General features: G+C 46.3%; 2 protein-coding genes across 7 annotated transcripts in view; one reads left to right on the plus strand and one right to left on the minus strand.

Annotated features, from left to right (window-relative positions):
- The window catches only part of IQCE (IQ motif containing E), a 31,248-nt gene extending 29,163 nt beyond the window's left edge, over positions 1 to 2,085 (minus strand). For all 6 annotated transcript variants that reach the window (XR_014185290.1, XR_014185291.1, XR_014185292.1 and 3 more), the window contains exons 1-2: positions 1,919 to 2,085; positions 527 to 574 (exon numbers count right to left, since the gene is read on the minus strand). Coding sequence is in view for 2 of the 6 variants with exons in the window: in XM_082064274.1 (XP_081920400.1) it covers positions 527 to 574; positions 1,919 to 1,960 (90 nt within the window). In the remaining 4 variants the exon portion in view is untranslated. The remainder of the gene's footprint in view (positions 1 to 526; positions 575 to 1,918) is intronic.
- Positions 2,086 to 2,385: 300 nt separating this feature from the next.
- BRAT1 (BRCA1 associated ATM activator 1) lies at positions 2,386 to 11,733 on the plus strand. The gene is made up of 13 exons (XM_082064878.1): positions 2,386 to 2,591; positions 3,370 to 3,524; positions 3,936 to 4,083; positions 4,996 to 5,368; positions 5,463 to 5,582; positions 6,704 to 6,795; positions 7,053 to 7,171; positions 7,666 to 7,852; positions 8,236 to 8,309; positions 8,880 to 8,982; positions 9,266 to 9,364; positions 10,366 to 10,544; positions 10,762 to 11,733. The coding sequence occupies exons 1-13, from the start codon at positions 2,414 to 2,416 to the stop codon at positions 11,491 to 11,493; spliced, it is 2,559 nt and encodes an 852-aa protein (XP_081921004.1). The 5' UTR covers positions 2,386 to 2,413; the 3' UTR covers positions 11,494 to 11,733.
- Positions 11,734 to 12,048: the final 315 nt, after the last annotated feature.

The following is a 12,048-nucleotide window of genomic DNA, read 5'->3' on the forward strand; positions in this document are numbered from 1 at the left end:
TCGTCTGTGTAGGAAATAAAAATAATAGCATTACGTATATGCAGATTTGGCCAGAGCAGTTGTCACGAGAATTAAGTTGGTACCTATCAAAGCTTTACACTACAGACAAAAAGTAGTCTATTCATGCTCTGAACACCAAGATCTTCCTCATCAGGATTAAATATGAGTAGCAGCAAATTCAAGATCATCAGAGAGTAGAGGCTGATCTGTGGAACCATTTAGCTAAAGGAAAGACTTACTCAATTGCATTAAAACTCTCTAAAATGATTACTTAGGTCAGTAACTTGATAGAAAAGCAAAATGAAGCCAAACATAATTTGCACCTCCCAGTGCTGAGAACTTGGAAGCCAGAATTACATCTGGAATTAGAGGAGGTTTTTAAATCAAACCATGTTCAAATAACATTGTCAGTTCTCTGAACGGTGTCTTGTTGATCAGGCAGCATCATGTGGATGTGCAAGAACACGGTGAGGGCCCTTTTATGGTATTCACCAGCACCGTGCCATTAATCATTAATAAAACTCACCCTTTCTGTATCCGATTCACAGGTTATCACAGACAGGCTGTCATCTCCCTGGGAAATAGAGACATAAACTGTGACATTTGGTGTTAAGTAATTGGTTATAATACATGTCCAGAAAACTTCATATCCTGTTACTATCATAATAAAGTTTGAGCACAATGTATTCAAGTGGTAAATGTGTCACCACTGTTGCAAAAACCACTATCATTTGCTCTAACACAAATGTTCTGTGTGACAGAGTGCAAGCCACAGAGACTTATATACTTTAGTGCTTAACATGACAACAGCTGAACCTTCAGGTGCCCCATGTGCCATGGTGCTGGTTCTGCATGAATTCCTCCACCAGTAGGAGTCAGGCAGCAACTCATCTATCTGTCCCCTTCCTCACTCACTTGCTCCTACCCTTGCAATGCTATGGGAATGTTCAGTAAAATCGACTGGATAAGTAATCAAGCTGAGGAAAAAACCCCAAACCAAGGAATCCAAAGTGGTTAATTTTTTCCTCAGAATGAGTTGACAAGTTTCCCTGCTTCTCAAATGTGAGCATATCTACAGCAGAAGGAAAACTTCCATTCTCCTTTCAAATTATCTGAATGTATGCAGCTCTCTCAGGAAGAACATTTTCACTTGTTGCTGACTCCATGGTGCTAACAGCCACAGCACCACTCTTTGGAGAGATGCACCCACCAGACAGGGTGGGGTGAAGCATTTTGAGGAGCCTGGCTGACGGGAGCTGGAACTGACAACAACAGAGCAAGTTAAACAGCTTTTTGCACTGGCTGAGAGCAAGAAGGTTTACACCTCACACACCATGCAATATCGTTTTTAATTTCCTGAGGTAACGTCCCTCGCAGCACACAGATTATTTTTGTTTTGTTATTTAAGGCATTTTTATCACTCTGGGAGATCTCTGTACCTAACTGCAGCTATCGCACAGTAATCGGAGCACGGGGAAGGCGCCCAGCCCTGATCGGATATGGGAACGACAAAACATTCACCAGGATATAAACATGTAACAAAAACACCCCAGTCCTGAGAAACCTTCAGAGTACCTTCGCTCCTGCAAAACAGGCCCAACAAGAGCCACCTACAACAGACACGAGAACATGGTGGCTCCCAGCAAAGGGCCTCAAAACTTTTATCTGGCTGCCCAGGGGAGGGAAGCGACTGCTCCCCCCGCCCCCGAGACACTCCGGTGCTACCGGCCAGGCACGACACGGGCAGAACCCAGCGAGCTGGAGACAGACCGAAGCCGTCCTCCTCCCCTTCTTAGCCACGGCCTCGCCGGCCTGGCGAGCCGGAGGGGGTCCAGGCTTTGCCCCGGCCCCGCGGGAGCGTTTCCCAGGCAGGCCCCGGGCCTCCTCCTCCTTCTCCTCCCCACCGCCCGCTCCTTACCAGATCCCCCTCCGCGGCCGCCTCGCCGGCCCCCCGGGCCATGGCGGGAGGGCGGCGGGGAGGCCGCAGGGAGCAGCGGGGCTGGGGGCGGCCGCGGCGGCCTGGGCTGAGCACCGGCCTCCCCCCCGCGGCACTTCCGGGTTGCGGAAGCCATGGCAACCAGGCGCGCGGCGGCGCGGGGCCCCGACCCTGCTGCGGGGCGCGAGCGCCACCAAGCGGCCCCGAGGGGCAGGAGATCCCGGTGGGCTGCGGACCCGCCCTTGGCAGGAGCCGCCCGGGAGCGCGGGGACAACCTCGGGCAGAGCACGGCCCGAAGAGCAGCCGCCGCAGACACCACAACCCAGGACACCGCGGCAGCGCCCTGCGGGTTCAATATCCTCCCGCCACACCGCCCGCCTGCCCTCTAAGCCACGCCCCCCGCCTTTTGACCACGCCCCCACCTTCGCGACAGTCGCTTTGCGGCCGCGGCCGGTGACAGGCCGGTCCCCGGCGGCCATGGCGCTCTCCAAGCAGTGGTTCATCGAGCGGTCGCGCCGCCGCTTCGCCATGACCCGCGAGTGCCGGCTCCTGCTGCCGGGCGTCTGCGCCGCCCTGGCCGACCCACGGCGGCCCGGCTTCGACGACACCTGCCTGGAGAAGCTGCTCGACTGGTTCGGGCGCCTGACGGCGTTCGGTGAGTGCCCGCCGGCCACGGGCCAACCCCCCGCCCCGGGGCTTCCGAGGGGAGGGCGGCCTGCAGGGCCTCGGAGGTGCTGTTCCCCCGGTGAGACGCTGGTTTTAGGGTTTGAGGCCTGTAGAATCAGAATCGTTTCGGTTGAAAAAGACCCTTAAGATCATCGCGTCCAACCGTCATCCCAACCCCCGGCACTGCCGCATGTCCCTGAGAACCTCATCTCTGCGTCTGTCCAACCCTCCAGGGCTGGTGACTCCACCACTGCCCTGGGCAGCCTGTTCCAATGCCCCACAGCCCTTTGGGGAAGAAGTTGTTCCCAAGATCCAATCTGAACCTTCGCAGAATAACAGAGTGGTTGTGGTTGGATCGGGTCTTGAGAGATCATCCAGTCCAATCCACCTGCTGAAGCAGGGTCACCAGAGCAGATCACACAGGGTCATGTCCAGGTGGGCTTGAATATCTCCAGAGAAGGAGACTCCACAGCCTCTCTGGACAGCCTGTTCCGGGCTCTGGTACCTCAAAGAAGTTCCTCCTCATTCTCAGATGGAACCTCCTGTGCTTCAGCCTGTGCCTGTTGCCCCTCATCCTGTCGCTGGGCACCACTGAAAAGAGTCTAGTGCCATTCCTTGGCTTAATGTGGACACAGATTTGTCTGTAATGGTTGTGAGGGTTTACACTCAGCTCAGGCGAGCACCTTTTAGAGTTACAAGACAAGACAGAAATCCTGGCAGTGACCCTCTGTTTTCTGGCCTCTTTTTGGCTCACACCCGGTCGCTAGATCCTTCAGTGGAGCTGCTGGAGAACAACCCCTGTCTGACAGAATTCATCACCTCCGTGCTGGCAATGCCAGAGCCCAATCCGAGCATCCTCTCCTTTACCCTGCGCTTAGCTGGGATACTTGCGTCTTCCGAAAGCCGCTTCCAACACTTGCAGGTGAGTTGGCTGCCCAGGTACCTGCTGCCACGTGTCTGTTTCCTCCTTCTATACAGACAACAGCTGAAAGTGTATGTATTCTACTTAAAAAATTTCTGGCATACATCAAACAACTCAGCAAACAGCGATATGGTAATTACGGCTTACAATCGTACCATTCCTTTTCAGTTCTCATCTAAAGCTGCTGTCTTCTTACTTCTGTCTTGCCACAGTAGTACTATGAAGGCTAACACGTAATTGTCCCTAGCATCCTAAACCCAAGCAAATTTGGTTTTGAACGCCTCTATTGCTTAGTCTGGGAAAGAGACAGAGTTAAAGCATAGAATTCTTAAAATTTGGATGACAGAGCAGCCTCTCCACTCCCACCCAGCCCCCCTGCTTACCGTTTACTGTGTTCTCCTCTGGCCGCAGCAGGAGAAGCTGCTGGCCAGGCTCTTTGGCACGGACGGGTCTCTCAACAGCACACTGTGGGAAGATGCATCTGTGCGAAGCGGCTGGGTGAAGGGTGTGCACAGGATGGCGCAGCACCAGCCTGCCCTCCACTTCCTCTGCAATGGGGGTGAGTACCTCTAGTACTGGGAGCTCCCCAAGTCCTCTATGTCTCTTCCATCCCAGGCTGTTGCTCAGATGTCAAATGAGAAGGAGTTTTCATTTATTTAAGATAAAAATAATCAGTTTGTCAAAAACACAGAAGTCTTTGAAAGATGGTGGGGGTTTTGTTAATTAGTTAGACATTTATTTTTTTTTAATTGTTCTTTTCCCCAAACGCTAAAGATGGTGCCCTTTTTAGAGAGAAAAGAGGCACATCTTATGAAACACATAATAAAACCAGCTTATTAAAAGCCTTCTGTATTCTTATTTGTAACTCTTACTAAAAGGTACATTTCAGTATGATTTTAGAACGGAAAAACTAAGGAGGAGCTCATTTATCTCTTAATACTTGCACATTTGCAGCCCCATTGTTGTTATGCAGGTATATAAATTCTACTGTTAACACTGACTTTAGATCCTGTGTACAGAGGGGCCTAAAAGACCGGTTGTTATTAACATGCAGCATGCGCTGCTGTCCTCATAATGGAAACATAGTAATGTTGCTGTCGCTCGTGTTTTACCTACTGTTTGTGTCCAGAGATGATACAGGCTTCCCCCGTAAACACACAGTGGGTGTGCTGTCAACTCTTCTAATTTTACTAATGTTATATTGAAATCCTCTTCTGTTCCTCAGTTATTAAAACACCTGAGGATCTGAAAACAATTTTACTTTCTTCTTTTGTTTGCTTGTTGTGAAGGACTGGCTGACTTTGAAAGGCTGTAGAGACTACAGAATAAAGTATAAAAACCCCACCGACGCCATTTAAAGCTGTGTGGTACTTTAATGAGAATGATACGTGGTTGAAGTGCAACAAGGCTCCACCTCACAATAGGAAGGCTGTTGTTTTTCCCTCCAGTGACTTGTTTTGTTTTCACACAGGAGGCATAGATGTTGTCTTCAGTCTGCAAGGGGATCCCAGCCTGTTCGTGGCTTCAGCTGCCAGTAAACTTCTGGTGCACGTGCTCACCTTCTCTGTGGAGTCTGAAACGACTAAATCTCTCACTACAAAGGACTGTGACTGGCCAGCTTGTGCCCAAATGATTATAAAGCATATAGAAGATTCCCTTCGGTCCCGCTCTGCCTCTCACATTGAGCAGTCATTAAAACTGTTAACTAGTGTGTTTGGCAGTTGTCGTGCTATGTGGACTGCAGTACTTTGGTCAGGTGTAGCAAAGCAAGTTGAATCCTTTTTGACAGAAGAGACCGTTCAAGTACAGCACATGCTGGCGAGTCTTTTGCTTAACGTGGCAAGGTAAAGACCTTCTGGGACCTTGGATCCAGTGATGAAATATATCCTTTTTCCACCATCTGATATGACAAATTACTTATGCTTCTTTTCTTCTCAGGTCTCCCGTGTTTCGTGACACTGAAGGTAGCATTTGGCCATTAGTGACTTCTGCTCTGAAACACTTAACCCTAGTACAAGCGGGTCCTTTGGCAGTGGGACTTCTGAGGTTCTACAAATGGTAGGACTTACTGCAATGGAATTTTTGCAGTGTTTCTGTACTAATATCTCTGGTATCTTTCCAAGAACCGCTTTTTTCCTCACTGCATTTTCCACTATATTCCTTAATATGTAAGACTGTTTGGCAAGAGCTGTACCAGTAGCTGACAAACTTGAGGCACTGATAGTAAGAATAATACAGTTTCAAAGAGAGAGATATGAAGGGAGCCAGTATCTCATTTGTATATGTATACTTGCATCTTGCCTATAGCCAGCCTATTTCAGGAAGAAATAGCAAACTCCTTTAACTTTATACTGCCAAGGTTGATTAAGATGGACACAATTTGACTACCTGTCCAATCCAGTAGCCTCTGTTCAGTTTTCACTTCTACAAAACCACTGGCTAGTGTAAGAGCATCCACTGCTGTCCAGCAGAACTGTGCATCTGGAGACTCTGTCAACATTTGGAGAGTAACTTTGGTTAGAAGGAACCTGTAGAACTGATTGAATTCAGTCTCTTGCTCAGTGCAGGGCTGACTTCAAAGACAGGTCAGGTTGCTCAGGGCCTTCGCCATTCAAGTTTTAAATATCCCCGGGGATGAGGATTCCACAGCTTCTCGGGGCAACCTGTTCCAGTGCTTAATTATTTTCTTTTCACTATAAAAAGTATTTTCTGTATATCAAGTTAGAATCTGCCCTGTTGCAATTTAAGATTCTTGTCTTGTGCACCTCTGAGAAATCTGCCCGTATCTTCTCTGTAGCTTCCCATTAGGTAGTAAAAAGCATCAAGAAATCATCAGATGTTAAATTAATACAGCTCATATGGATACTGATTTACAGGCTAAGTAACACTTGTGTCTTAAGATACAAGGACACCATTTGAACCAGAAATACCTCTCTCTAAACCCCATTCTTACACAAAATCCCACTATTTGCATAGCTTGTTAGGGCTGCTTATAAATTCCAGAGCCATTTCTCCTCTACTTTCAGTTAGCCAGGGAAGCCTGGAAGAAGGCTTGAATTGTGATACTGCTTTGTCATTGCTGGCTTGTTTAAAAGCCTGTATGAAAAACATACAGGGGCAGATGTTTGGGAAGGAATTGAAGTGTTCTCGTTTTGGTAACTGCTGTTTCCTCCTTGAAGCCCACAAGATGTGAGGATTCAGGCACTGACTGTTCTACTTCAGCCAATGGACTGTATTTTGAGAGCAGCCTCCCAGCCTCTGGAACATGCAGGTACAGTTGTGATAGAAAAGTTAGAGGGCAGTCAGCTTGCCAGCATTTTAGGTATCTGGTGCAGACAAAAATGCAGGATGAAGAGTAGAAGAAGTCAAGGACAGCGACAGTGTTTGTGGTGAAGTGCAGCATCCTACTGACAATTGCATTTGAAGGAATATTCAAGCTACATCACCTGCATATCTTGATTAACTTTAGAAATCGCAGTCCTTTGTATCCACTAACAACATGAGCTCTTCCCTTCTCTGGTCCTCTAGGTTTGCTGGATGAGTCTGTTAGTGATCCCACCACTCTTGAAAGTCTTCTGTCCTCCAAGTCATCTTGTGTTAGTCTCCTGTGTCAGACCCTCGCTCGTCTGGAGGAGCTGCTTACTCTGGTAACACTCAGAGGGAAAAAAGCCTGGGGGTCAAATTGGGCCTTGAAAGACGGTGTTAAGATTGGTTGCAAACTTTTGCAGTAGAGCTTAACAGAACGTGGAGAGGAGTCGAGAGTGAGGGCTTCCGTATGTTAAAGAAATCTAGCACAGTAGACTCCAAATAGGAAAATGGAGGAATACTGAGGCTTGTGAAGGGGAGCTGCGTTAGTTTTACATGTCCTCACAAGTTTTGTTACCAAATCTTACTTCTACTGCAATTATTGATCCAGTGAAAAAAACATAAATTAAACTGCTTTCCCAAGCAGTGAGAAGATTCTTCTTCCATCTGTGTAATAATTCTTGAGAAAGAGGAAGATCATTTGTTGTGGTACCTTGAGAACACACTAGAAATTGCAATGTTTGCTGCCTCCTGAGCAAAAACTCCTGTTCTGTATGCATGCTTGAGATTTTTGCTGGAAATTGTTTTTCCTTTTTTCTTTCGCCCCTCCCGTTAGGCTCGTTCGCGAGTGGATTTACCCCACGCATCTTTGCTACGCTCTCTCATGACACTATTACAATTCTGTAATGGCTTCCTGAGTCCAGCTTCTCCTCTGGGCAGCACAATAAGCCGAATCTTGATCAATTGCTTCAGAGTACAGAGATCAGCTCTTGGTGTCCTAGCAGCACTCTCGGAGCGAAAGGGTGAGTTAATCTTTGGTTTTTTTTTAATTTTGGAAATACTTAACTCTTCTGTAGTTGCAGAATTTTTCATTCCCCTTCACTGATCTTTATGAATGAAGACTACCACTTCAGTTTCTGAAACTTGCTCTTTTTTTCCAATTCTTCCTACTGTCTTGGCTAACCTTACTTTCTATTGATGAGCCAGGGCAGGTAATGTTGTAATTAAAAAGTTTTTAGTGGTTGTGAGATATTGGATGTTTCTCCTTTACTCTGAGGACTGTACTTGCTTTTTTTTCTGAAACAGTTTTATGATCCTGTGCCTTTCTGTATTTCAGCAGTTGAATTTTGGTTCACCTGCTCCTTTTCTCAATACTGGTCCTTTAGTTTTGTTTTCTGTGCTTCAGGCTGTGACACCCTCATAGAAAGTCTCTTTGAGGTCCTTCTGGCATACCTGGAGAGTCCGAACACCAGCCCTACTGTGAGTGCAGAGACACGCGTGTCTATTAGCTTGTCTCACTGGGACGTGATTCTGAGAAACTGGCTGACAGTAGTTTTTCTTAGCACAGTTTATATTAGAATATGTAGGAGACTTGTCTTGGTTCTGAGTGGCGTGCAGGAAATAGCTCAAATTCTAATGAGTGAGTAAGCCACCAATACATTGAGTGTTCTTGAAAAGACAAGAGCCATCACATCTAAGAGTAGCGCAAACATACTCAACTTGACATGCCCCTTAAGTACTGAATTCTTTGCATTAAGGGATTTTGTTTTCTTGCTTTGTTTTGTTTGAATGAGACTGATGACAACTGCAAATTAAAAGCTGGAAGTACTAGAACTTTACAATACTAAGCTGAGAACTGGCATCTTCTAAGTGTTTGTTAGAAATGTTGTATAAGCACTATTTACATATGACTTCTTAGTAAAGCAGCGCATGTACTTGTTTACTCCGAGAATTTCTCTGTAAGTTTGAGGCTAAAACAAGTTTTATCTAGCATAAAGACAACACTGTCTCCTCCTGTAGTAAAGTCTCCCCTGCTTTATATTTCTTTAGGTTCTGAAGAAAACGTTTCAAGCTACATCCAAGTGGTTGGTGCATTTGCCGGAGCCGTCCTGCTCCAACAGTCAGCAGCAACACACGGAGAAGATTTTGAAAGGTAATGAAGCTGTCCAGGTTGGGACGAACAGCAGCTAGTGGCATATATGAAATCTGCTCTTGCCTGCCTTTCCAGCTCAAAGCGCTTAGGATTCCTTTGTTCACAATTACGCTGAATTTATGTTTAGCTGCCCAAATAGTGCTTTGAAGAACTCTGGGAGAAGCACACAGCAGCGGCAGAAGGGATTGTATCAGATAAAATGCTACAGAGGTTGTACAACAATTGCTTCAGTAAGACTCGTTGCGTTTCACATCCATTCAAGCTTGTCACTTGGCTTTTCCAGATGTGTTTCTGGTGCTGCAGAAGCATTTGTGCAGTCCTTGCTGGGAAGTAAGAGATTCTTCTCTCGAGTTCCTTGCTGTCGTGATTAATCGCTTGAAAGGTAGGTGCAGAGGTTGAACAGTTCAGGTTGGAGGAGTATTTCTTTTCATGTTATGAAAGTCAGTCAGGCTTGTGAAGCATCCTCTGACCTGTAACTGAAGGGGTAAGAAAAGAAAGAAGTGTCAAGATTTTTACTCTTAGATCATAATCAAAATCTGACAACTCAGATTTGAGTTGAACTCAGATTGCTGCGCCCTCCTTAGTGGCATTTTTGGTGCGTTAAACTGGAGGGTGCTGAGAGAGTCAGAGATGTTGAGACATATGTCAAGGCAGGTGACATTGCTTAATGGCAAATAATACTTGTCCTTTTTTCAGTTTGCAGTGGAGTCTGTTTGGTTTCACTCAGCAGGCTGGGGGCTGGGATTTAGCAGGCTGAAAGCCTATATCTCTTTACATGCTTTGGATTAATTACTGATTTTCCACGTTATTGGTAGCTCAGGCTTTGCAGCAGGTAGCACTAAGGCAAGGTTAATTCTCCAGCAGTAGTTCTGTCGTGTTGGAAGAGAGGGGGATGTTGTTGACTACTGTTGTCCCCAGCTCACAAAGGAAGTATCCAGCACACTCAGCTACATTAGCAGTTTCCCCCGCAGCCCCTCTCAGTGCTGCGGTTGCATTCTTTTTCTTTGCCATATGCCTTGACAACAAGAAAGGAAGATTATTTCTATTAAGCAAAGGCATAAGTTTGATGAGGCTGAAACCATGTCCCTGCTTGCCCGCAGAAGGCTTTTTCTTGCCTTTAGAACAACTGTAAATGGATTTTTCCAAGTGTCGTGCAGGGCTTGACTGAGAGTCACCAAGCTGCTGGAAAAGGGGGAGCCTGACACAGAACGTCTGTGCTCTTGTGAGCACCTGCCTGGGCTCTGTGGTGGCTCAGCTCACTGGCAGCTGTCCCTGAAGTCAGTGGGCATCCTTGTATGACGCAAAGAACTGTTTGCATTGGAAACAGCTTCATGCTCCGAGAGAATAAAGCCACACTTCTTTGGATTGCTGTCTTGTTTACAGACCGGGATGAGTTCAGGCAGTCTCTCCTGTCTTCAGCGGTGCCAAGGCTTACAGAAAATCTTCTCGAGGATCCAGAAAGCTACGTGCGAGCGAGTGCTGTGACTGCTGTGGGACACTTGGCCTTCATTACTCACTTTGCTCCGGAGTCACCTGTCGTAGGCAATCAATATAATAAAGAGGTATGATGACTTTGTGTAGCCCACTGCAGAATCAAGCAGAACTCCACATCAGTTTACTGCTGTACTACTACTAACTTTATTCACAAGTTATCTGCAGTCTCACGCAGGCAGGTTTCACAACCAGTAGTTAAGAGACTAGATTTTTTACTTCCACAGTTCTTGTTTCTTTGCATATTCCTCCCCTCATCGTGCTTTCTCTTTGTCTTTTTATGTTTAGAACACTGTAGCAAAGCTTCAAGAAATCTTGTCAACTGACACCGAGGGCTTTCCTAGGAGGGCAGTGATCAGCGTCTTCACCGAATGGCTGACACAAGGCTGCACAGCTCAGCTGGAAGACGCGGAGCAGTTTGTCTCTAGAGTGATCCAAACTGTGGAGCATGACTTAGACTGGGAAGTCAGACTTCGTGGTTTGGAGCTGGTTAGCACTTTCTATAATCAGACAATTTCCCGGCTTGGCCGTCCTGAATGCCCATATGCTCCTGTCCCATCTAAAGTCGCTAAATCCATTCATCCGATTGAGTTGCTGCAGATATTTTGCCGAGCAAAACTGTTTGGCTTTTTGTTTAGGTCTTTGTGTGACTGTGATAGAGCAGTAGCTCAGAGAGCCTGTGATATACTGATTATCTTAGAAGGTCATTTCTATCCAATTAGGCACCTGAAGGAGTCACAAATGACTGTGGATCCAGCTGGAGGACAAGGCATTGCCTGGTTACAAAGGACACTAAGGCAGGGTTCTCTCGCCCAGAACTTCCCCACAGATGGTGATAACGGGGTGGATTTTCAAGATGCAGAGAGCATGATGCTAGCTTTGGGTACAATAGATTTCATAGAGATACATGATGAGGTAAATAAAAGCAGTGCCCATGTGGAGGAAAGCCCTCAGTCTCTCTTAGAGGACATCCTTGCTACTATGGGGACCGTAGAGGACAATGAAGTTGACTGTTACTGAAGACGTTGTTTGCTGAGGGAGCAGTTCGTAAGCAGTTTTCTTCTGGAGGAGATATTTTGCTACCAGTCAGGAAGTCTTTCTTGAGAGAGGATAAAAAGAAGTGTTATGCTGAATGGAGAAGGGATAGTTTCATTAGCTGTTATGGGTTAGAAAATCTTTGCTTTAATACTGATTTTTTTTTTGTTAAAAAGTGTAGTCTCCAATAAAATGATTTATTTTTCAAAGCAAACACATTAAGAAGTGCATTTGTTCTTTTTTAAGTCCTGTGTCTGTTAAGAAAGCACCAGACCATGCCTACATAAGGAAACATTTTTAAAAAACAGTGACTGAAACAAGAAGTTGTTGCGTGCTCCTTTTAGAGCCGAAGTAGATAAAAGTGGCGAAGACTGGTTTTAAGGGACACATGTTTTGACCTTGTCTGTATCCACAGAGTTCTCAAGTTCCCTGTTGCATTTTGAAGTCTAGAGCACAAGATGGAATTTAAGGAGTCAAAAGCTGATCATCCTTAACATCACCTTTCTTCCGTAGGTAATATACTTGTTTGATCTCAGCAGT

Source organism: Streptopelia decaocto (assembly GCF_964273445.1).
Source record: "Streptopelia decaocto genome assembly, chromosome: 13".
Classification (NCBI taxonomy): Eukaryota; Metazoa; Chordata; class Aves; order Columbiformes; family Columbidae; genus Streptopelia; species Streptopelia decaocto.

Bases quoted from the DNA above. Each gene is read 5' to 3' on its own strand.
- BRAT1 (XM_082064878.1), top strand. From the start codon at position 2,414: ATGGCGCTCTCCAAGCAGTGGTTCATCGAGCGGTCGCGCCGCCGCTTC. The intron at 5,369-5,462 runs GTAAAGACCTTC...TTTTCTTCTCAG, and splicing joins CTTTTGCTTAACGTGGCAAG to GTCTCCCGTGTTTCGTGACA. The intron at 5,583-6,703 runs GTAGGACTTACT...TCCTCCTTGAAG, and splicing joins CTTCTGAGGTTCTACAAATG to CCCACAAGATGTGAGGATTC.